The following is a 27,189-nucleotide window of genomic DNA, read 5'->3' on the forward strand; positions in this document are numbered from 1 at the left end:
AATTAAAGCCGCGCGTCGAAGAGGGAGCTAACCTTGATAATGTTAATTTCAAGAAAAATAAAAAAAAGTAAAATTAAATTATTTTGGATAAAAAAGTTGTTTTCAATGTTTTCAAAGAGGAGAAAAATTGTTGCTATAAAGCGTTTCTCTAGTACTTTCTTTATTTTTTGATAAAAAAAACTAATAAATTATTTTTTCCAGTGGAAAAGGGATCTAAATGACAAATTCACTTAGATCTTTTTTCCACGATGCAAACATTTTTATTCATTAATTATTGGATTATTAAAATATTCAATATCGAATGGTTTTTGATTATTTTTGTAATTATTAACAAGTATAAAAATTCCTTTTTGGAAGCATATTATGAAATATAGTTTTTTAAAGAATAATTAATTTTCAATTTATCACTTTGGAACACTGTGTTTTCTGTTTTCACTTACTGAAATATTTGTAAATTTTTTACATTCTTATAAAATTCATTTTAAATAAATTTTATTTATTAATTTTACAAAACGAATTATTTAAAATGTTAAATTATTTTCATTTTAAAATTTGTGAATATTTGCTTATTAACAATAATTTGTGATAATTGGATAAAAAATTTAGGAGATTTTCATATTTTTTACAACAAAATTATATATGAAAGCTTTTCCAAAAAGAACTAACAATTTATCTTTAAAATTGGGAAAAGTCCTTCTTCTGCATAATTACGCCTAGAACAATTCCAATTAATATCTGGGTCATCAAAATTAATTTAATTCACAATTCATAAAAAGTAACCACAGTCAATAACAGGTCAACAAAAAAAGACTTAATTTTTTTTATGTAATATCGGAATGGTTTCCGATGTATTTTTGGACGCTGAACACGATCCCGACTTCCAAAATTGCCCATTACGGCAGGATTTTGAGAAAAGTGGGGGTAAAGACCCCAAAAACGCTTTTTTGAGGATTTTCAACATTTTTTCCCCTTCAACGTGACGTGCTAGAGACTTCCACAAGGTCTTAAATTAAAGCTTGAAATGTGCACTACAAGACCCATATCCATAAAATTAAAAAAATTAAATTTTTTTTCAAAAAATGGGGTTGGAGACACCAAAAATGCGTGTTTTTGGATTGCTTTAATAGACTTTTTGCAATTGCTTGGATTCGCTTGAAAATGGTTACTCGGGGTTTTTGGGGTCGCTGATCACGAATCCGATATTAGTTTTCTTAAAGGTTGATTAAAATGGTTTGCGATGTTTGAAAATGTGCCGTTATTGTTGTCATCACATATCTTTTCTTTACAATTAGTGGAAACATGTCATAATTTTTTGCAATAATTACAGGTTATTTGATTTCTACCTGAGAAGCTTGTTGTAGTGCTAGTTTGTGGTTCTTGAGAAAAATGTTGTTGATTTTGCGAAAAATTTTGACGTTGACTTTGTAAAAAAATTTGATGTTGATTTTTCCTTTGATCTTGAAGCGGAATGTGCAATTGATTCTGTGGTACGTTTCTAAATTTATTTTTTCTTTGATTTTGTTGTGGATTTCTATAATAATTTTGACGTTGAAAGTGATTAAACATTGGATTTTGGTAGTTGAATCGATTTTGATTTGAAAAATTTTGTTGTGGGCCTGGATAGAAAAATTTTCTTGTCTTGATCCTAACATTTTATTAAGTTGAAAACAGTGGGCACACTTGTTTAAAAGACGTCCTAAGGATGTCTTTTTGCGGACGTCTTTTGAACTTGTACAAAAAGACGTCCTATACATGTTCTATGTCTTGGCCAATAGATGTCTTTAAGATGTCTAAAAGACGTCTTTTTCATTCAACATTTGAAAATAGAAAAATTTTCATAAATAGAAAATATTATTTTCTAAGTTTAACTTGGACTTAGAAATTCATGAATGTGAAATTCATTGCAATTTTTCTAAGTTAAATTCATTTCATTGACAAGTGATATCGTTAACTTTGTAGAGGTTCATATCTGTCTTGAACGGCTGAGATGCTTAAGGCGCAGTGCTTCAAGCCCAAGGTATCCGAATTCGATCCCAGCTTCGTAGGAATTTTTTTATTATTTCTCCACATTTTAGAAAAAATAAAATTAAACCTAAAATAAATTTAATACAATATTACTAAGTTTCAACTTAGAAAATATTATAAAAGAAATATCTATTTAAGATATGAAGGAATGTGAAAAGGACGTCCAAAAGACGTCTTTTAGACGTCCCTTTTATGTCTTTTAGACGTCCAAAAGACGTACTTTAGACGTCCTTTCTTATGTCTTTTAGATGTCTTTTGAACGTCTTTTGGACCAGACATATAACGTCTTTTAGTTGTCTTTTTGATGACTCAGAGACATTACCATCATTGTCCCCGAATTGTCCGCGGACAAAAAGGGACGTCTTTAAGACGTTCCTGTGCCCACTGGGAGTTTGTTGCAAAATGACTCTTTTTTCCACAAGCTGAACAAGTAATTACATTGTTTTGAGCAATATTAAGGTCATGTTATTTAGTGGTCACGTGCTCCATATACTTTACTATGGGAACACGTGACCACTGAATAACATGACCTTAATGTTTGTTGTTTTAACAAAATCTTTCTTTTAAGATGTACATTATATTCAATATTCTTTTCACTTCTTCGTAGTTCACGTTGTAATAACAATTTTCTTTCTATTTCTATTGCTTTATTAACTATCCCTTGAAATGTATCATATCAGCTGTTTCAATTCGCAATTCTATTTCTGGTATATGTCCTCGTGGAAAACAATCGACAGTTGCTCTATCTAAACTTGTTTAAAATGCTTCATCTACTCTATTTTCATTATTAATAATATGTGCGTCTAATATTCTTTCTGATGCTTCTACAATTCTTGAACCGTAAGAAATTACATTTTCGTATTCCCACATATCCCTGACTCCCCTTGTAACTGACATACAGATTTTGTTGGCGCGTAAATTTGTTTTAACCTTTCTGTTAATTGTTTTATTGTAGGTATTAAAATTATTTCCTATTATAATTGTTCTTCACCCGAAATTCGACTTCTAATTAATTTAACTAAATTTATTTCTACTTGTGCAATGTCATGAAGACATGACTTTGCTTCTAAGCAGCTTTTAATAAAAATTGATAATGGTAAGTTTTTTCCATCAAACATAGGTATTGTTTCTAAAGCATCGCGTAATGAGACTTGTTGATTCTTTGGTAGAGCCAGGTTTTCTTCAAAATTGTTACTATTCACGGTGTGATAAAAAAAATTATTTTCAGAGTTGTCGTTTGTTTTAATTCCGTCAGTGATTGTCTTTGTATTTATTCGTGATTAGGTATTTCTTTATAATATCTGGGTGTACTTGTCAATAGTTTTGTTCTATAACCCACACTGAAAAAAATTAGGCTGACAAATTCAACTACCTTTGGGTAGTTAAGTGAAAAGTAGTAAAAACAACTACTTTTTTAGTTAGTCTAACCCGGTTTGCGTAGTTAATTTAACTATTTTTATGTAGTTGATAAATAGTAGTTGATTCTACTAATATATGTAGTTAAATTTTAACAACATGTAAGTTGTAGAATTGACTACAGTGCTGTAGTAAGAACAACTAAGATAATAGTTTACTCAACATTTCATAAGTAGTAAATTTAACAATTTTATAGTTATAAATAGAAAGTAGTAAAAGGGACTACTTTTGTAAGTAACGTAACACTTTCTTAACTAGTAAATTTTACTACTTTAATATAGTTAACACCAAATTGTTGAATTAAAGAATTTATACGGTTGAATTTGAAACAACACGTGACTTGCACAACTGACTATCGTAAAGTAGTAGAGGGAACTAATTTTTTTATTAGTCAAACCTTTTTCGTGTAATAGACTTTACAACTTTTATGTAGTTATAGTAGTTGATTTGACTACAACATTAGAGTAATAAAAAAAAAATTGGACAAGTGCGAGTTGTTTTCGCACTGCAATGGCGGGTTCCGCACACAAATATTAAAACAATACTTGCAACATTGATCGGTAATTGGTAGAATTAAAATAAACAATTATAAAAATATATTAAAATCATTTGATAAAAAAAAATAACTAAAAAAAATTAAAGTATTGTATATCTAATATTGTAAACAATAATAAGCAGAGGAACAAAATTTTCAAAATTTATTATAGTTCCTCTGCTTATTATTGTTTACAATATTAGATATACAATACTTTAATTTTTTTTAGTTATTTTTTTTATCAAATGATTTTAATATATTTTTATAATTGTTTATTTTAATTCTACTAATTACCGATCAATGTTGCAAGTATTGTTTTAATATTTGTGTGCGGAACCCGCCATTGCAGTGCGAGTACAACTCGCACTTGTCCAATTTTTTTTTATTTTTAGTTAAGAAATTAAAGTCAGAAAACAATCTCTCATTTATTCTCTTAAAATTTCACTCTCTTCCTTAAAATATTTAATGCCACGTATTTAAACTAAAAAAAAATTTAAAAAATTTTTTTTTTTTGAAAAAAAAATTTAAAAAAAATTTTTTTTGATTTTTTTTCAAAAAGTTTCTTAAATAAATTTTTTGTCGTCAGACTGTAATAATACACTAGGATACCAATTTTCAGCTCATTAGGTCAAATAATGTAAAAGTTAGGGAAAAAAAAATTTTTTTTTTTAAATTTTTTAGTTTTTCCTTGACAACGCTATGGCCATCATTACATATCAAGTTCTCTATATTTTTCCTGTAATATTCGAGTAAAAATACACCAGCATGCAAAATTTCAGCTCTCCATGTCGAATAGTTTAGAAGTTAAGGGGGGGGGGAATGATCACTTTTTATGCATTTTTGGCCAAAAATCTTGTTATTTCCTTGACAACGCTATGACCATCATCTCCAAACACATTTTCTATATTTTTCCTGTAATCTACGAGTGAAAATACATATCTGGACCAAATTTGAGCTCTTTAGGTCAAATAGTTTAGCCGCTAGGGGGGGGGACACGATTTGGCTACGGACAACAGAGTCTCACCAATAGGGTTCCGCCGATACACCGTAGGTGTACGGAACCCTAATAAATGAATAATATTGTTGAAGCCTATCGAACCACTCTAAGTAGCAAAATCTACTACACAATGCAGTAGTTTTGGTGAGAAAATAATAGATAATTTTAACTTTTTGAACTTAAGTTTTACTACATTGAGTAGTAGATTGTACTACTTAAAGTAATTAGAAAGGATTGAACAGCATTTTTAAATAAAGCAAAGTTCAGAAATAAGAATTTAAAGAAGATAAAAGAACTAGTAAAAGTAGTAAATACTACTACATTACATTGTAAAATGAACTACAGTTGTCGGTTGATCTATGTCAAGAATGTCATCAGGTTTCATGCAGACCATCGTAGCGTGCGAGCGTGGTTAGGTGGTTAGGTTATCGGTTTGCGAATGTTAGGGTCGTGCGTTCAATCCCCGGCGTTTGAGGATTTTTCTCCATTATGTACATAAGTGTTGAAAATTATAAAGTATATGTGACCAATAGGAATGCTAGAGGAGATGAAAAAATGAATTTCAGTAATAATAATAATTAATAAATAATAATAAATAATTCTACTACTTTTAAGTAGTTGCTGACAAAAACAAAAAAATGTTAATTTTTACTTTATAAAACAGATCATTAACTACTTTTAATAGTTAATTCTACAACAGAAATGTCGTTAAAGCCTATCGAATTACTTTAAGTAGTAAAATCTACTACCAAAATCTTAGTTGTTATAATTACTTTAAAGTTAGTCAAATAAACTACTAAATCACATTCAACCAACTACATTCTTAGTTGTCTTAACTGCTTTTATGATAGTTAGTACAACTATTTGAATTCAGTTGAGGACCTATTGAATTACGTAGAGTAGTTAAAAAGTAGTCAAATCTACTAGTTTTTTTTTCAGTGTAATAAATGACTAAGTATTATTTAGAATAATAATAAATTATTAATTATTTTAAATGAATTGCTCGTAACTTTTACGAGCTCTATATAAAATTCTGCAGTTACTTGGTCTTTCAAATTACTAGCGCCTCTTTTTGAGTCCTCGTCGCACGAAAAACTTAGGTAACTGAACTGCTTCGAGAGCGCCCTGCAGTTACTTGGTGTTTCGTGCGACGAGGGCTCGAAAAAGAACGCTACTATTTTGAAAGACCAAGTAACTGTGCAGTTACTTGGTGTTTGAAATCACGACCCTCAAAATACGTCACAATGCCCAAATATGGCACCAGGTATCTGACAGTTAACCCAGTTTCTCGAATTATGACTTGCCAATTTTTGCAGTTACTGTTAAAATAGCATAATTATAAAAAAATTATTATTAATTAAGTTAATAATTTTAAAAAATGCTTTGCATGAACAGGTGTATCTTTTTTCTACGATTCCAACGATATAAAAAACTCATTTTTCGATTTTTTTGCAGTTACTGTGTTTTTCCAAAACACGGCAGTATCTTTAATTCAATAGTATAGGTTCGTTGAATTTTCAAAATAATCTTAAACACTTTGAGAGGCGTTTTAAAAAGTACTACTCGCAAACCTTCTTCTTCTTGCAATCGTTGCAGATTTTCAATATATTTCCATTCTATTAAATTTCTTGAACGGTTTTTTGTTTACCTAAACAATTCCGCATTAATTTTAATAAATGACAAGGATAAAAAATAACAAAAACATCCCTGGGTAAAAAACCGGACAGATTTCGGACTAATCCGAAATTTGTCCGAAACAATGCGGTTTATGGTCAGGTTTTTGTCACCCGCAATTAATCCGGAAAAATCCGAATTCTATACGGTTTGTGAACAACTAATGAAACCGGAGTTGGTCCGATGAAGTCCGAAATTAATCAGTTAACTTTAACTAGTGAATCCGGAATTAGTCCGAAATAGTCAAAAGTTAGTCCGGACAATTTAGTAAATGTTAATAAAAAAATAATTATACAAGTTTTACATATTAATTATTATTACTTTATGCTACATTCATCATATTTTTTGATTTACCTATCGCAATTTTATTTACATTAACTTAAAATTTCAAACGCTTGGGGATTCGAACCAACACCTATCATTAACACCTAACATTATATCGCACCGAAATCGAATACACTAACCACTATACCACGCTTGCATGGAAGTTCAAATTCATAATAGAATTTATGAAGTGCCACGAAAAGAAATGACAAGAAACAAACACATCAGTGTTAATTTTAATATTGAAACAAGATAACTAATAATACCTACTAGTAAATTTGTAAAAACAAACTGACTGCAGAATTAAATATTTTATTTACCGTAAGTAAATACCCTGAATAAAAAGTGGGACCGATTTCAGACTAATCCGGAATTTGTCCGCAACAATGCGGTTTATTGTGGAGTTTTTTCACCATGAATTAAGTTTTAAATCAATACCGTTTTTTATAACTATGGAATCCGTAATTAGCCCGGTTTAGTTTGCAGTTAATTAGATCATATGCAACTAGTAAATGCAGAAGTAATCCGGTTGGTTTAACCAGTGAATCCGCAGCTAATCCGAAAAAGTCTGCTTATGGACAGGTTTTTGTCGCTCGGAATTTGTCCGGATAAATTTAAACTCAATGCGGTTTGTGTATAACAAGTGAATCCGGAATTAGTCCGAAGTTAGTCTGATAATACACAACTTGGAAATGTGAAATTATTAAATCCGGAATTAATCTAGTTTTGGTCAGGTTTTTGTCATACGAAATTATAATTATAGTTTGAATTTATCTGCATTGAATACAAATTGTTTTTAATATACCAATTCAATATTATAACAAAATCATTGCGGATTAAGTCTTTGAATTGGATTGAATATGGATTGTTTTGAACTGTCTGTGGATTGTACATATTTACAAATTCTTATAATAATAAGACTTATTTTCGGACTGGGGTCTTTTGATCGGATATTATTCGGATTGACCCTGACTATTACCGAATTCTTTGCATACAGATTTCGGATTGTTCTATACTTGTTTCGGATTAAATCTTTTAACTAGATTAAATTTGGATTATTACGGACTGAATTCGTAGACATTCAGGATTACTCCGGAGTGTTTTCGGATTCAGGTTTTCGTTCGGATTGATATCAGACTAGCGCGGATCATTTTCGGAACTTTTTCGTACAATTTTCGGACTAATCCGTACTAATGTGTCCGTATTTAATCCGGAATTAGTCCAAAATTTTTACAAGGGATTTCTATTTTCACATGGATAAGGAAAAAAAGGCCTTAGGTTTAATAAATCAAAAGAGGCTCTAAGAGCTTTCATGGCACTAAAATGTTGTTATGTTACAGAAGAAATGCCATTAATTAGAAAATAAGTTATAGGGATTTTCCATAAACTATCTAATCAAACGACCATTATTACTAGAGCATCTTTAGCTACAGGATTAGTTTCACCATTTTCTTTGTCTGTTCCTTAATCAACATAACCAGAAACTTTTCCGTTAGGCAAACGCTGCAGAGACTTTTTAATTGACCTTTCATTGAGCATTATATAAACTGACAAGAACTTTCTTATTGCATTTTATTGCTTCCTTCACTTTTGAAGCTAGAGTATCAAAGCATTCACTAGTAAAACCAGGATTACCATCGATGGAAGAATACCATGAACTTAAGGTACTAGGATCTGGCAAAGCTTTCCAAAATTTACGCCTTACAGACCCGTAAGCTTTTAATGAATAGAAATGTAATGTCATGGCAAACGACCTAAGAGCTGTTGAATATTTTTCTCTAGTAATTCCCGTACCTGCATTTTTACGTAATCAAGAATCTGGAATTGCTCTTGTACGTCTCAATTCACTTACAATATCTTTCAATGATGTAATACGCTTTTTAAGGCGTGAGATGTCCTGCTTTTGAACGCGGCAAAAAACTATTTTAAAATACAGCTAGAGTACTCCCTAAACTAAAAAAATTGAACAGGTAAAAATTTGAAGGGTACACTGTAAAAAAAGGGAGTTAAATTTTAACTCCCCCGGGAGGTCTATAATAGTCGCACCCATTGGAGAGTTAATGCCAGGGGAGTTAAATAAAGAGAGTTAAAATTTAACACCCAAATGCTAACTCCCCATGGAAAAAATAACTCGCGCGGGTGTTGAATGAAGGGAGTTAGAAATTAACTTTCTTTTGGAGTTGATTTTTAACTCGAAAAATTTAACTCCCGAGTCCGTTAACTCCCTGAATTTTTTACAGTGTATAAATAAACAATGTTGTTAAATAATATAATTAAAGTTACAACTGATTATTAATGTCGACAAATGTTTATTTATTTTATTGTTAAGGTAATTGATTCAAAATTTTAATGTAAATAAAAAAGTATCTTTGTTAGTTCGCAGTACACACTGCCCAAAGTACAAGACTTCTCGCCATCACGGCCCAAAGTGCTCTGCTTTCCACATTGAGCACTACCTTTTATATTTTCGCACTTGCGCAAACATTACATTGCTTACAATAAGATGTATGTATTCAATTTATTCTAACACAAACATTTATGAAACCTTAAAATTGTTGAGCAAATTTTTGACATGGTTCATCCAGTAATAACATTTATCTTACCTGTCATATTTAACTTTTTCACTTTTTTACAAAATTGTATATTTTCTGTTTATAAATCGAAATTTTTAAACTTTATTACAATCACTTGTTTATTTTATATTGCCAACTTGAGTCAATAAACGTGAAAACAAACAATAAATTTGACATAGATTACCTTAATTATTTTCAAAAATAGATCTCACAGGACTTGTTATTTCGAAATTGGAATTATTAGTTCAAATTCTTTATGTATAATTAATTTTATTTAAAATTCAAATTTTATAACAATTCAAGACTTGTTATCAAATTATAGTAATTTTCTAAAGCGTGACAGATATAAACCAAATTTTTTGTCCTACCTGCACGGAAAGTATGTCATTTCGGGCACTTAGAGCGGGCGCAAAATATTTTGCGCCCGCTTCCCCTACCTCCGAGCTGGCGGAAAAGTATTTTGCGCCCGCATGTTAATTATTCGATTTTTTTCATTAAAATGCGATATTTTCGACTTTATTTTTATGTTAACTATAAAATTGCAAACATTTTTAACTTGTTTTATTTTGTCTATAAAACTGTGCAATTTTCTTTCGATTTTCTCTAAAAAAAATTATGACAAACTTGGTTTTGTTCCCATTTTAGTTGTAAAAATTGTCAATTTTAAATACATTGTTTTCTTATTTCTATATTAAAGCTTCTATCATAATAGACGTCAAACAATTAACATTTATATAAAGTTTAATTTTTTAACTAATATGAGCGTTTAATCGTTCGTGCCCTCAATGACATACTTTCCATGCAGTTAGGACAAAAAATTATGTTAGCATCATGGGCACAAAGGTGATTACGACTCTGGTGAAATTTCGGGACCTCGGGGACACTTTCGCTTATTTTGCGCCCTTGATACGAAAATAACTATTTTATATTTCTAATAAGTTTTTCAAATGTATAAGAACCTGTCAATAGTAAAATCAGGTTTCAGAAGTATTAGTATTATTACTAGAACCAATAAGAAGGCGCGCGTTGCGCGCCCACTCCTTGCCATTTGAGACAAAATAAAACCTTAATTTAATAAAAACATATGTTCATATTTTAAAAATCATTTTTTTGTTAATAAGATTGTTTAAAAGTTTTTGAATTTTTTTAATCCAAGTTTGACGACTTGCATTTTCTGAGAAAAAAATTTCACGTTAATGCCTATAAATAATTCTCATTCTGTAGAAAAGCATCTTTAAAATAAGCCTAAGATCATTAAAAAGCGTTCATTATTTTAGAAGTTATTACAATTTTTGTAAAACATTGAAAATGACGATTTTTTAAAAATATCTGAATAAAATATTGTCCAAACGACTTCTGAAAGATGTTGTTCTATTCAAAATGTTATCATCTTTTAAAACATAAAAGAAAAAAATTTTAGTTTCCTTACTTTATATGTTTTGAAATGTTTTTCATTCACCTGAAAATGGGTATGGTCTCTAAATTTTGACCGATAGTGTATATTATATTTTTATTAGGGTTTTTCTTCTATTTAATATTGAAATACTATTAATATATATTACAAGACTAATTGTGTTCATATAATATCAAAGATGTTTTTGTTGGGATTAAATTATTCTGCGATAAATTATTTATTACTATTATATTTATTAGTAGTAAAATTAATATAATTTAGGAAATATTTACATGTTTTAATGTTCTTTGGATAATGCTAAAATAAGCATCCAGTTTATTTTTAAAAAATTAATATTTTTGTTTAAAAAAAGAGTATTTACCTTTAAAATTTAATTCTAAAAGTTACAGATGCAGAAACTATAATCCAATTATTATAACACCTGTTTATTAACTGTCAAAGTTTAATTTTATACCTAATGTTACGTCAAAACTAGAAACCTTTTTAAATATACCTAGCGTTCCTGGTTTTAAATTAGTTTCATAAATGAATCTAATTTGGGATGAGGATAAGTCAATGAGCCTACTAAATTTGAGAGAATAATTTATTTAAAAAACCAACAAGAAAGAAAAGAGTTGACAAAATTACAATGAGTACAAAATTATGAATCTTACTTAAAGAATAACGATTACTGGTGGTGTGATGATAATCTCCTGTCTAATCTCAATGGTGTTGAGCACTAGACGAAAAGGGGCCTTCCACTTGTTGTCCTTAATGGTTAGGTATTAATCCTCTTGTTTACACTAATGAGATAGTGTATTGTATTTTGAAAATATCTGCTTTCTTCCAGACGGTTGTCGCCTCTTGAGCAAATTTCGATGGTTCGAAATTTGGAATGTGTTGTTTCAATATTAGATCTTCGTTGATCGTTGAGATTATTTCCAATTTAATAATTTTGGAAATTGTTTAAAATTTATACTTTGCAAATTGATGTATTTTAAAAGGTTGATTTAAAGTTCACTTCAAATTTAACACTTGGGGATATATTGTTCACTTTCGAACAATGCACTTTGAAAAGAATACTTGGAGATATACTGTTCACTTTCAAAGATTGTACTTTGATTTCACTTGTAAACTATGTGATGTTCACTTGTTGACTGAACGATATGAACTGGTTGATTCTTAAAAAATTACTCTCTGATCTGAGTAGAACTCATACCCCTTTTATGTAAAAGTGTCCTCATCAATTCTTTGGATCATACACGTGTCGATGTTGCTTGGATTTTAAGGGGGGTTGGAGCGACTAGGCTGCAATGCCGTGATGACTGTCTAAGAAACGTGAGGAGTGATTATTTTCTCTCTCAGTTGTGACTGCTAGGCGACTGTTGTCTCTCTTTTGTGGCTGCTAGGTTGCAATCCAGAGCGATAGTTTAAGGGGGGTTGAGGGGCGACCGTTGTACCTCTCAGTTCAGTTTCCAGGGATTAGACACCTGCCCGCTTGTTTTATGCACTCCAATGATTATGGGATTATAGTAATCTGCTTGATGCATTATCGTTATTCTTTTTACATATATAGTATAATATATATGTATAATTCAATATGTTTAAAAGAAATACACACCTAAATGTTATAGATTATTTAAGTATATTAAGAAGTTACAGACGTAACACTAAATATTCTTTTTTTTAAAAAACAACATAAATATTTTTAAAATAAAATCTGGGTGCTTGTTTAAGATTCATTAAAAAAATATTAAAACATGTAAAGTATTTCAGCAATTATATTAATTTTAATATTTTAATGAAACAAAACTCAAGAATTTTTTAACTGATTCTAGGAAGTTACTTAAATTTCTTTATTATAAGTTTAATTGCTGAAAAAATAGATTATGTTTTAGTGATTTAGACGGGAAAGATATTTATTTATTAATTGCATTTACGTACAAAAAAATATTTTTTATCACTAAAAAGTAGTATTTTACACAATTTTTAAAAACTTACTTATATCCTCTTTATTCTTATTTTTTAATTACAAAACTTTTTTCACTTCTGATATTTTATATAATTATATTTTTATTGTTTTGTCACTTTTCACTTTTTATCATAAAATATATTAAGAATATTATTAAGAATGATGAAGAATATTTAAGAAAAAAACACTTATTCTTTACTTCTATATTCTGTAATACTCTGTAATATTCATTAATTATCATGTATCATGTATTCATGTATAATACTCGCACTCGACCACGTAGAACAAATTAGAATCTCAAAACTGCGCGTGCACAAAAATTTGAAATTATTTCAGCCAATAGTGACCGTCATCGTCGTATTTCAAACAATCGCGACCGTCATCATGTCATTTTCACAACTCCAGCCAAAAAAATAGCTATTTTTCTATTAAGGATTATTCATAGATTTATAGATATATTTGAATAATAATTGTTACCCCGTGAGAAAAAATTCTATGTACATTGTGAACATTCATGGAAGAGAAAACTAACAATTAACTGTTTCACTATTAACAAGTTTACTGCCGTCCTGACTTAAAAACACCATATCTACACTTTTTATCAAAAATGAGTATTTCATACAGTTGGATTCGTCTGACCAGTGATTTCCTAATGAAAAAGACCTATCTACGTAGTTATGGTGTTTTCAGATCAGGAACTCGAGCTTTGTAGAGGCTACTTTCCTGATGGACTTGAGCTGTTTCTCCATGTTTTAAAAAGCATATCTTCGTAGATATGCCTTTTTGTAAGGATTCGCTACGATTTTTCACTTAATTAATTAGCACATCTACAGTTTTGCATATTTGCAATAAAAAATTGAAATTTTTTTTTGCATAATAAAATTCAGCGTACCCGAATTACTCAAGAAGCATCATTACCTTTTGAAAAAAACATTATGTTAAAGAAAGTATTAATAAAAACGTATTTTGTCACATATCTCGAAACAACCCAAAATGTAGATATGGTGTTTTTAAATCAGGACGGCAGTTTACCTTTAATATATAGGGTAAGTCCGGGGGAGATGGCTATAGTTTTTTTAAAGTTCTGTAAAAATTATAAAAAAGCGATTAATGTCTAAACTTTTATTGATAATTAAACATTGAACACTTAACTTTAAAGTAAAGAAAAATAAAATATTTTCATAAGAACAATCTCAAAATTTACATTTTGTAAAAAGTGCAATTGGCCATCTCTCCATCCCGGAATGTCCGGGTGAGATGGCCACATGTGTGCGGGAGAAATGGCCAATGCTTATAATGTTTTACTTTTAGCTTAAACTTAATTTTTAATCGTTCAAATTACTTTTTTCTTATTCTGGTCACATTTTGAACATTTGTCATGGGATTCAGTGCAGTTTTTATGTAGCCAATAATTTCAAATACAATCTTCAATCAATGTCGTTTGATTGTTATTTTCGACTCAACCTACAAATATATCTCCATCTTTAATGTCAATTAGATCAATTATTTTGTTCTCGGAAATTTTTAATTTGTTTTTCTTTAATATGTCTTAAGTATCTAACATTAACATAAAAAATTTTAAATAAAAAATAAACATCAAAATATTAAATAAATAAAATAATTTTTCCATTCATTTTTTGTGTATATCGAAGCGTGGATTATTGCACTACTCAATAAAACTTCAAATTAAAAAATCCGTTAAAAAATAACAATATAGCAATAAGAAATCTGAAATTCTCAAATTATTTTGGACCCATGCAAAAAAATGTAGAAGGATTACGCTTACATTTTCATTATTTTTCAACAATTTGTTGTTTACATTTATTAGTTAGTCACAAAAGGTTGAAGAATAACCCATAATAAGTGATGTTTATTAACAAATTCTGTAAAATATTTCAACTGGCCAACTCCCCCGTACACGGAAAAAAAAAGTACGTGAATCCTTCCTTGAAAGTGCTTGACTTTTGGATAGAACACAAAGTACAAGGCTGTATCATATACTTTTTATTAGAAAATATAGAAAAGTCCTAGAGTTATTTTAGTACTAGTATGGGCAACAGTGTTTTTTAAATTTTAACGAAAAGTCATTTGTTCAGTTTTATAAAGTACGTGAAAGATTAGTTGACTGCGCTTGAAAATTCTGTAGAGCATGCGCAGTGTGCGTTGCGCGTTTCTACCCAAAGTAAATGCCAGCTGATCGTCTGTTTCCGTTTGTGTTAATTTCAGATGTGAATATACTATTATTTTATGAAAAACAAATAGTGTTAATATATATTTGTCTTCAAGAATTGACTTTCAAAAAAATATTTTTTGTTTTGTGTTTCTCACAAAACAGAATGTTATATAAGTCTCAGTTTTCAGTGAAATAGCATGTCTCAGAAGTCGTGAAAAATTTCACCATGTGGTATATAAGAACAATTCGATACGTACTTTTAAATGTTAAGTGTGTGTTTATATTTAAGTTATACGCGAATATATGTGTGTGTTATAGGTTAGTTCATAAGTGTTGACGAACGTCGAAAAGTGATACAATAATTGTTCTTTGTTTGTGTGATTAATTATCCAAATATTATGTGAATGAATGAGTGAATTTCAGAAAAACTCTGTGAACAAGTGGAATTTTTTTTTTATTTTACAGTTTTTTTGAAAGTCAATGAAATTCTCAAGCAAGGTACTAGAAATTTTCATTGACTGCTTTTGAAACTCTCATGCAAAAGTACTAGACTGTTTTTAGTATTTTGTGTCGTATCCAAAAGTCAAGTACCGAGTCAATGAAAAATTCACGTACTTTTTTTTTCCGTGTATGGCCATCTCCCCCGGACTTACCCTAATAGCATCAAATTAAATAAAATTTACCCATCATTAATATTTGAAAATAAAAATGTATCAATATCTAAAAATGTATAAGTTTTACAAAACTACATTAAAAAATATAGTGTCGTAGCCGCTCTTAGTCAAAAGATAATAAACTGTACAATATGTTTATTATTGAAAAATTGTGAGTAGTAAAATTTAGTCTATTTTCAGGTTAGAGAAATTACAATTCACACTATTCAGGAGCCAGATACATTAGTTATCTGGGAATACATTAGTCTTTTACAAGTAAACTTATTCTTATTCTTTGTTATAGGCAAAAGGACGATTTAATGGTTGGTTGAAACTAATCCTTTTGTTGCGAATCTGATGATCTTTCAATATTTTCGGTCATCATATTGGATCTTTTATACCAAATGCTTAAAAATTATATATTAAACTGAAAGAGCTTTAACCTTTCTTGTAATTTTAGGGATTTTTTTTAGCAACAAAAGGTCTACTTTCAACTCTTAAATCATCTCCTCAACCGATAACAAAAAATGCGACCTTTGAGTAGGTTTACTTGTGTAGAGACTACAGTCTTTAATACTCTTCACAGATAATATTTTAAGTAACATAATTATTAGAAACCAGTAAGAGAAGCAGGAGCAAAGCGCCTGTATCTTGGGGTTTCGAGGCATAAAAAATAAAATAAATAATTAACTCTCGAGAAAATCCCAATAGTTTTACAGAAATATTTCCATAAAAACTGAAGCGTTAGCGAATTATTAGGTTATAATAATTTATCATTACTATTATCATAGCAACCGTTGCAGTATAAACAGTTACTATGGTAACCATTTTCATAACAACAGTTGCTATGGGAGTGGTTGCTATAGTAACCATAGCAACAGTTGCTACGGAAACAATTCACTTTTTTGATATTTGGAAACACTGATTTAATTAAAAATATCACTGTGAAATTTATCACATTTCAGTCACGTAGCATCCATAATATGCGAAGAACTTCTTTAATCCAATAGTATAGGTTCGTTGAATTTTCAAAATAATCTTAAACACTTTGAGAGGCTTTTTGAAAAGCACTTTTTAAAGTGTTTGAAAAGCGTAATGATATAAATGCATAAGACAAGTAATACAAAATGAATAGGGAATATGGTAAAGCGAGGGCAATAATAAATCTACTGATCGCACTGCCAATATCCAACCAACTTCCATGATTTGTAACTCCAAAAATAAGTGGCAAAGTCAAACAATTCCCAAGGAAAAGCACTCCTGCAAATACTGTAGAGGATGCAAAAGCACGACTAGCACAACCAACCAATATCAGTGGAATCATTATTTTCAATAAAATAAGAATCATCATTGTAAATGGTGAAAAAACAGTAACAAAATGTCTTGTCCACCTTGGATCAAAGGAACTTATGCTTGCCATATTTCCTGTACCAAAAAAGCACAGCAATGTATATAACATCTATTTAATTTGGTTAAGGAAAGGTTATGTCTAATAGATTTTTTGTACTTTGTTACTATGTACATATTTCTATAAATAAATAAAATAACTAAAAAATTACTAAAATAAATTAATTACTACTATATCTCAAAATCGGTTTTTTATTATTTTTTTCTAACCTATTCCAATGGAAAGCTTTTCTCTTTTCCTATGAGCCATATAAAAATCAGAGTGGGACCTCGAGAAATTTTGCAGAAAATAATAATTTATCATTATTTTTTTTAAAGAAAATGATGATTTATAATTATTTTCTGCAGTACTTTTCAAGGTCCCACTCTGATTTTTATATGGCTCATAGGAAAAAATGTAAGCTTTCCATTGGGATAGGTTAGAAAAAAAATTACGTTTCTGATATTAACAAATATCTTGTTAATTTCAAAAACAGTTAGTCATTATAATCTGTTTTAAAAAAGGATACCAAAGAAGCAGCTTTCACTAAATCTTGTATATCTATATGTGTTGTATTATCCTTTAAATCTTTTTGCTCACTCTCAATAGGCCAATAGCGAAAATGATAAGCAAGTACCAAAAAGAATAAAGGTTCATATGATGTTGAAAGTAAAACAAGAGGGCATGATAAATGTAATGTAACACCCATAATCATTTCATCAAATTCTAGGGCATACATCCAAATACATATAGGAGTACTGAATAAAATTAACCATGATATCCAAGATCGACCATCTAAAATTTCCAGATATACTAATCCAGTTAATATAAGTCGTGTAATTTCCAAACATTTTATTTTTCCTGAGGATTCTCTTTTAAAAGATATCAAACCAATAAAAAATAAGGATATTAATCTGGAAAATTAAAAATAATTCTCAATTATAACAAAATTTTTCTTATAAGAGCAAATCCACGAAGCTTTTAACTTTTAAGATTGATTCTTTTTTAAATTTACAAGCTCATTGATGATTCTGTTATGATAGGGTCCGGGAAACTAATTAATAAAGTAAAATAAAAAATTTTAAAGACTTTAAAGTGTTCAACTCAAATATCACAAAAGTTAAAAGTTTCGTGGATTTGACCATAAATATATTGAAAGAAGCACTTGAAAGAAACTTACACAAGAATAATACGTGGTTCAGATTCAACAACTGGTAAAGATGGAAAAACAGCTAAAAATAGTCCAGTCCTCAAAAACCATGAATTTCCTCCGCTTAATAATATTTTTTGTAATAGTACAATGTACAACATGGCAAATGTAAAAAAAGTTCTGTATATTAATCCAGCAAACATGATTAAGATTAGTAAGGTGATCATTATCACGCCGAACAAAAGAATTTTTGTACTCTTTATTCTTAAAAAGGATGATGTATTAATAAATTGGAAAATCGCCAACCATATAGAAACAATTGACAATATTCCGTATCCTAATATACGTTGATCTTTATATCCAAATACTGAAAAAATTATAATAAACATATTACCGTAAGTAATTGATCTTTAGAGTATTTTATTAATTTTATCTTACTAGTTAGTAAGTAGTTAGATAAGTAATTTAAAATCAACAATAGGGACTTCAAAATTTTGACTAACTAATCAATTTATTTAAATATTACTAAAAGTCTTCGATAATTGTTATAATTAGCAAATATTCCAAATTTTAACTTCAAGTTCAGAAATATTTTTAAACAATAAAATACAATAAGTCATTGTGGATTGTAAATGATATAAAAAATATTATGTAAAAAAAAATTTGACAATTAATGTTTTCTAATAATTAACTACCCAAAATTTGTTTACTTTTAAATTTACAGTATTTTCTAATGCATCATTTGAAAGATCGATTTCTTAACTATAATATAGAAGTCTACTGTCTACTTATTGTGTTTTATTATTTAAAAATATTGTAGAACATTAAACTTTTATTTTTGTACATTTGGTGATTAAAGAATTAAATCAATTTGGTAGTCAAAAGTTTAATGGTCTTCATGTAAGTAATTATATTTAATTAATACTTTACCCACATATTCAGCAAGTAAAAGGAAAAAAGCAAAACAGAATGTTAATTTCAATAAAAATGATTTTTTAATTTGTTTGGGCTTTGCAGTAATCTTCAAAAACAATAAAGTAATCCATCCAAGCCACATTAGTGTTAAATATAAAATTAACCGATTTCTTTGATACTGGCGGAAATAATTTAAAGACACTTTTGCAAATAAAACAGTTCTTTCTCCTTCGGCAATGCTTTCTGCAAGTTTTCCTTCGCGCATTAATGTTTCAATTCTCTGAATACTTGCATTTATTTGTCTCTCTCTCCAATTTGTTCTAATTTTACTTGTACCGAGACTGAGTTCTCGATTTGCCTCTACTTGAAATGATAATTGTCTTATATTTCGAAGCAGAGCACGAACTCCGTATTCTTTGTATTCCGAAGAGAGAAAATGTAATTTCAAAATTCCCTGTAATTTATAAAAAAATATTTATTGTTTCACAATAAACGAAATAAATTAATAGGTAGTGACTTGAAATTTTGTTGTTGTACTGAAGATATTTTAATGTAATTGATTGCTGTTTTTTTTAAAGAATTTTTAAAATTTAAATAACCTCATTATTAACGGGAACCGGTATTCCCAAAAGAGTTGAAATTAAAGGAGTTAAATCAGCTTGTTCAATGTCTTGAAGATTTGAATTTTTCGAAACTCCAGCACCCCAAATGACAAAAGGCGTTTCTGTTTCATCCTTTGAACCACTACCATGTGATCCCCAATCAGTCATTCCATGATCTGAAGTGAACAAATAAGCTGTGCTTCCAGGCTCAAAATAGTTTTCTGTTTTATGAACTATTTCTTCTATTCGTTTATCCACATATTTTAGGTTATCGATATAGGCACTAAAAATTTTAATTAAAATTTTAAAAAATGAGGGGCTTGATCTTAAAACAACACATAAAATTTCTACAGCGGTATTCGTTAACCCCTGACACCTCGAAAAATAATTTTTTTAAATAAAGTTTTTCACTATCTTATAGGAAATTTCCTTGCGCATCTTTTTTCTTCTCATAATTGTTTTTATATTTATAACAGTTTTTGAAAAAAAAGCTAACGAATACCGCTGTTGAAATTTTATGTGTTGTTTTAAGATCCACCCCCTCAAATGTAAATTTTAACTTAAAAAACAATAGCCTACATGGATTAATAATCTTTTAATTAAAATCTGAAATTACAATTCCTGTATAAACATGAAAAATAGAATTCTATATTTTTCTTTTTAGATTAAGACTAGAAAATTAGAAAAACTCAATATGTAGATTATAAAAAATGTACAGGAACATATCTTACCTGGAGTGAGGCTTACTAACGTGACCGGCAGTATCACATCCCAAAAGATGAAAGAAAATAATAATTTTGTCTTTATCTTTGACACTATCTGCATCATTATTAAACCATTGTAAAAACTGTTCAAATACCCAGGAATCCAACCTGATAGTTGATGATGAGGGATCAAAATCTTGCCAACTAGCAGAATAACTCTTTCCAATAAAGTTTCCTTGTTTTCCTAATAGTAAAATTATTACTCTTAATAACTATTAATTATGATTTGTGTAAAAAACGTATTAGGATGTTAGACTCAATCATATGAATCATATGCAAATTAAGATCATATGAACAAAGTACACATCATACATTGAAAGCACAATTGTCCTGGAATATAAAATTGCCGATTTCGAAACGAAAGAAGGATCTACTGTACCGACTTTACTGATTCTTATGATAAATGTAGTCGCTCATGTTATCTTAATTTTAATGCTAAAAGAGGACCGTATTCGGTGGACGAAAAAAAAAGATTGAGTCAAACGTCCCAATACGGTTTTTACACAAATTTCTAACGGCTTCACTCAATACTTTTTCTAACTGGGTAGGTACAAGTTTTATTCTATATATTTACATTTTTTCTATTTATTTTTTTAAACTAACCTTTTGAAAATAGAGATATAATATCCGGACTGCCCCATCCCCATGTTAGATAACTTTGATTAAATACTGAATCAAAATCTACAGGATTTTCTTTCCAACCCTTAAAAAGAGCACTCGGATCTTCATAAAGACCTGCGACAATTGCTATATTTCCAGGACGAGATTCCGTTGGCATCCTAGTGTGCGAAATTCCCCAAATTCCATCTAATCTAATTACATCACTGCAAAAAATGTTAAATACATATTAATTAAGTCATAACAATATATTGCTCTGATTATTGAACTATTATTATAAAGATAAATTCTAATCATTTTACGCATATATATTAATCTATCTAACTATTCTGATTTGAAATATTTGCAGCTAATTAATATTTTACTATTAAATTTAATTTTTCCAAAACCTTACAAAAGGATCATCTTGGACACCGGGGTGTCCAAGATGATCCCCATGGTATGGATAAGATGATCCGTAGGATTATCTTACCCCAATTATTGGAAAATGAGTCTAAATTGAAGGAATAACAGTGTATCACTATTAAATATACTTTATTTAGGCCATAAACGCTTTTGACCACTCACCACGATTCGTTTTCCTATTTTATAATTACGAGGCATTGTCTACAACGAGAAAATTAATAAAATAGATGTAGATGTCAATTTTTTATTTTAGATAAGTTAGTTTTCATAATAAAAACATATAAGAAGCGAGAAAAATTGAATTTTTTATTAATACTAGAAAATTCACTTTGAGGTGAGGCGAAATACATGGGAATCAGGGGGGATCATCTTGTACACCCATTGAGGGATCATCTTGCCCCAAATGCCACTATTTTGTAATTTGTTCGTAACTTAACCTACAAGCTCTGTTATTCCATAAAACCAATCAGAACACTTAGTTGAAGATATACTGAAGCCGTGAGTACAAGAAACATGGAATTTCAGCTACTACAACAAAAGTTATCTAAGCCCAAAGTTAAGCTTTCCTTAGATCAAAAGTATGAAATTTTTATTTTTTCCAATAGAATTTTTTTAATGACGCGTGTTGTCATGACAGTTTGACTGATTCATAGATATGTCATTGGCAACGTATTACCGTATTTGCCTAAAAGGTGGCGCTAATAGGCTCGCCAAAATTCAAAAGGATCATCTTGCCCCAGGGGATCATCTCGTACACCTTTCCCCTACATTTTCCAAATTGAAAATACCAAAATTTTTTTTTGGGTTTCAAGAAGAGACTACTGAGTATACTTCCTAGTTTCATTGCAACAGGAGCGGTAGAAAACATAAATAATTCAAATTGTTAATAAAATTGTTATTAAAAATATGGAATTTTTAAATTTACAATCATGCAAATATTTTCTTTTAAAAGAGTTAACAATTTTGTGTAAATAGTGTAAGTTTCATTATTTTAGTGTAAACGGCTTTTGAGTTATTAATTTTTTTAAAATTTTGTAATATTTTGTTAATGCAAAAAAAATAACAAAAATTTAAAATTTCAAAAAAACGGTTAAAATTGTTTTATTGTTTTGTTGTGAACGTTGTGAACTACAGATTTTCATAAAAGTTTTAACATTTTAGAAAATCAACGAAATTTTTTTAACACAGGTTGAGCTGGTCTGACCCTACTATTGACAAAATTACAAATAGCAACAGTAACAAATTCATAAAAATATCAATTCCAGAAATGCAAATTCGCAAAAATAAAATTTGCAAAACAACAATTAGCAGAAATAATTATTCATAACAGAGCAGTTTTGCAAAAAATAACAATTAGCAAAAGTATCTAACAATTTGTAAAACTGTCAATTGCGAAGAATGTAAGTTTGCAAAAATAACAAATTTGCAAAATAACAGTTAACTAAAATATATATTTGTAAAAATGTAAATTTGCTGTCGCTTCGCGAATTATTTGAAGAGGGGCAACAATAGATTTAGAGAGGGGACAATTGATTGTAATCGACAATTAGGCAGATGACTAATAACTTTAGTAGAGATAGCAGTATAATTAGTGACTCGAAATTTTTAATATAAATTGTAATATAATATTTAAAGGAAAGACAATTTTTGTGGAGTGCCTTTCTTTTTTGAAATAAATTAAATTGTTTGATTAATTAACTCAGCTTATTTATTCTCACCACGTTGGCAAAATCGAGTTCAATTTATTTGCCAAAGTGACATTTGCAATAATAATTCTTTGCAAAAATAACAATTGGCGAAAATGACAATTTTATGAATTCTAATTCGCGATTAATCAAACTCTTTAAATTTAAACTTAAAATTCCAAATAGAATGGATCCCCGATTCAAAATTAAACCAAGATGACATTAATCTATCACTGTGCTATATAAATTTGGAGTTGGAAATTCCAAACTTAAGCTTGTTCATTTTTAATTTGACATGACAAGTGAAATTCCATTTGGAAGGAGTTTAATAGGTATTTCATCAAAACTCATAGATAGAAAGTTATAAGACGTTTCAGATAATAGGATTTGATAGAAAATGTATCCAAATCATTGATAGAGAAATGTTGGATTTTCATGTTGAAAGAATTTGATAGGTATTCAATCAAAACTCATGGATAGAAAACTATAAGATATCTAGGGTCATAGGATTTGATAGAATTTGTATCCAAATCTTTGATAGAGAAATATAGTATTTTTATGTTGAAAGAATTTGATAGGTATTCAATCAAAACTCATGGATAGAAATTATAAGATTTTTCGACTCATAGAATTTGATAGAATTTGTATCCAAACCTTTTGATAGAGAAATAATGGATTTTCATGTGGAAAGAATTTGATAGATGTTCAATCAAAACTCATGGATAGAAAACTATAAGAATTTTCGACTCATGGAATTTGATAGAATTTGTATCCAAATCTTGTATAGAGAAATATTAGATTTTCATTTGGAAAGAATTTGATAGGTATTCAATCAAAACTCATGGATAGAAAATTATAAGAATTTTCGACTCATAGAATTTGATAGAATTTGTATCCAAACTCTTGATAGTAAAATATTGAATTTTAGTATATTATTAACTTTGATAGATAATACATCAAAACTTATGATAGGAATGGATTTAATTTTCTACTTTGGATAAAAGTGGATTGGATTTTCAATATTTGATTAAATTGGATTCGATTTTCAAGGAGTGAAGGAAGAAAATTCTATCAAATCCTATCCATTTTAATAATTTTTTTAAACAGGGCCCCCACCAAAATTAACTTATGGGAAATTCGACTGTACAACAAAAATCAACTTTGATTTTTTCATTTTGCAAACTTTAATTAAAAATAGGAGACTGTTTCTATTCACTCCTAAAAACTGGAAATTCGGAGTAAATAGAAACAGAAACATTTCTAAAAAAAATTTTCTTTTAATAATTTTAAAAAGGAAGTTAAAGATTGATTTTACCGCCCTTGGCAATCGCCTAGTTCGCCTTAATGGTTGCGCCGGCCCTGGAAGTTGGGCATCTGCATTAGTACATAAACTGACACAACAGTCACATGGGCTACATTCCCAAGTGTCGCAACACTCGTTATTTGATAATATTCAATTACTGTTGACGTTACTAAGGTAACTATTTTAATGTTTTTAAATTATTGTATATCCACTGGATTATTTGTTAGATGTGCTAAATTTTATTTATATATGCATCTTAACAAAGTTGTTTTTCTTTTAGGAGAAGAAGCAGTACATTTTACAAGATTAAATTAAATTTATTAATAAAATAATTCTTACCTTAAATAAGGTGGAATATTATCCCAGAATGTTCTAAATCGTAGTCCATCCGCTACAAAGATTAATAATCGTTTAGCTGGACCTTTTTCTGTAACCGGTATTCTTGGGAGATTTTGTATTATTGGTGAATGAAAATTGATATCCAGTACACCCCATAAAAGAATTAAATGAATGACTAATGTCAAAATTCCCCAACTGTAATTGTATTTATAATTCATTATATTTTAATACATTTAGCTATGTTAACATTAATAGGAAACAATTTTTATTTCTCTTTAATGATTTGACCGGCGAGGAATGTATAAGATAACCAACTGTCAAAATTTCAATGTTGTGATTCTACTTAAGGGTTTCTCTACATCTACAATATATCGAATCGTCTGCTAGTGCTGGCTAGTGTCATTCAGGCGCCCTCACATGCTGACTAGGCAATGAGTGTGAGAGAGATGGAGATATATGTTTGCTATATTTGCACTCATGGCCTAGTTACAAAACGCAACGCAAAACGCTGCCATGGGACTTCAGGGTGGAGTCCCATGGCAGCGTTTTGCGTTGCGTTGTAATAAGAGAGAATGCAGCAAACGTATATTTGCGTCTTTTTCTCTCCCATTACGACGCAACGCAAAACGCTGTCATGGGACTCCACCCTCAGCCTAAGGCTGGAGTCCCATGGTAGCGTTTTGCGTTCCGTTGTAATGAGAGCGAATGCAGCAAACATATATTTGCGTCTTTTTCTCTCCCATTACGACGCAACGCAAAACGCTGTCATGGGACTCCACCCTAATGCTGATTCCACACTTACCCAGCGCTCCGCTTTTCCGTGGCGCTTCGCGTGAGACAGAAAAAGATAGAGATATTCTCTATCTTTTTCTATCTCACGCAAAGCGCCACGGAAAAGCGGAGCGCTGGGTAAGTGTGGAATCAGCATAAGGCTGGAGTCCCATGGCAGCGTTTTGTAACTAGGCAATGCGTGTGAGAGAGATGGAAATATACGTTCGCTATATTTTCACTCATAGCCTAGTTACAAAACGCAAAACGCTGCCATGGGACTCCAGCGTGAGGCTGGAGTCCCATGATAGCATTTTGCGTTGCGTTTTGTAACTAGGCCATGAGTGCAAATACAGCAAACATATATCTCCATCTCTCTCACACTCATTGTCTAGTTACAAAACGCAACGCAAAACGCTGCCATGGGACTTCAGCCTCAGGGTGGAGTCCCATGACAGCGTCTTGCGTTGCGTCGTAATGGGAGAGAAAAAGACGCAAATATACGTTTGCTGCATTCTCTCTTATTACAACGCAACGCAAAACGCTGCCATGGGACTGCGGCCTTAGGGTGGAGTCCCATGATAGCGTTTTGCGTTGCGTCGTAATGGGAAAGAAAAAGACGCAAATATACGTTTGCTGCATTCTCTCTTATTACAACGCAACGCAAAACGCTGCCATGGGACTGCGGCCTTAGATGAATTTTCACGGTCGGGTCACTCAATTTGATTGGTTGAAGAGTAAATTCTATTTTTACTGTTCCTGAAAATTAGAAACAGTGAAAATGGAATCTTTAGTACAGCCAATCAAATTACGTTATCCGACCGTGAAAATTCATCAAGCCTATTGCTTGACCAATTCACCGGAGGTATAGAAGCACCTTAACGCTGCGTTTTGCGTTGAATAATGAGATAGAGAAAGAAAGACATATACTTAGGGTGCGATCCCATGTGAGCAGAATACGTCGACCGAAAGCAGAAAATCATGAGTGCAAAAGAGATAGGTAGATATTGTTGTTCTTTTCACTCTCATGATTTTCTGCTTTCGGTCGACGTATTCTGCTTACATGGGATCGCACCCTTAAGGTGCTTCTATACCTCCGGTGGATTGGTCAAGCAATCGGCTCGATGAATTTTCACGGTCGGAAAATGTACTTTCATGGCGGGTATTTTTGAATAAGTAAATGTTGAAAAGGTTTTTACTTGAAAATTTATTTAAAAAAATGATTTTATCATAGAAATTCTTTTGAAATTTATGTTAAAAAACATGTTTTATTTTAAAAGTTATCAAATTTTAATTCAAAATGTTTTAATTTTCCAAAGAAGTGTAAAAAGCCTAATGTTTTTGAAATGCTAGTACAGACGGTACAGACTGTTTGTTATGAATGTACATAACCTAGCGTTGTGTTGTCTGTTCATTATTATTTAATATAATTAAATCATTAAATTTAGAATATAATAATAATATCACAAGCACGACAACACAACGCTAGGTTATGTACATTCATAACAAACAGTCTGT

The 27,189-nt window shown here is 30.0% G+C and overlaps 1 protein-coding gene across 1 annotated transcript; it reads right to left on the reverse strand.

Annotated features, from left to right (window-relative positions):
• Nucleotides 1-15,720: 15,720 nt before the first annotated feature.
• LOC122498464 (GPI ethanolamine phosphate transferase 1) lies at nucleotides 15,721-25,235 on the reverse strand. The gene is made up of 8 exons (XM_043606196.1): nucleotides 24,904-25,235; nucleotides 21,157-21,377; nucleotides 20,521-20,737; nucleotides 19,787-20,072; nucleotides 19,203-19,641; nucleotides 18,303-18,639; nucleotides 17,652-18,036; nucleotides 15,721-17,194 (listed from the first exon to the last, which is right to left on the reverse strand). Exons 1-8 carry the CDS (start codon nucleotides 25,119-25,121, stop codon nucleotides 16,775-16,777), a joined length of 2,523 nt encoding a protein of 840 aa, XP_043462131.1. The 5' UTR covers nucleotides 25,122-25,235; the 3' UTR covers nucleotides 15,721-16,774.
• Between the last annotated feature and the right edge of the window lie 1,954 nt (nucleotides 25,236-27,189).

Source organism: Leptopilina heterotoma, unplaced genomic scaffold (assembly GCF_015476425.1).
Source record: "Leptopilina heterotoma isolate Lh14 unplaced genomic scaffold, ASM1547642v1 Lhet_15, whole genome shotgun sequence".
NCBI classification, from domain to species: Eukaryota; Metazoa; Arthropoda; class Insecta; order Hymenoptera; family Figitidae; genus Leptopilina; species Leptopilina heterotoma.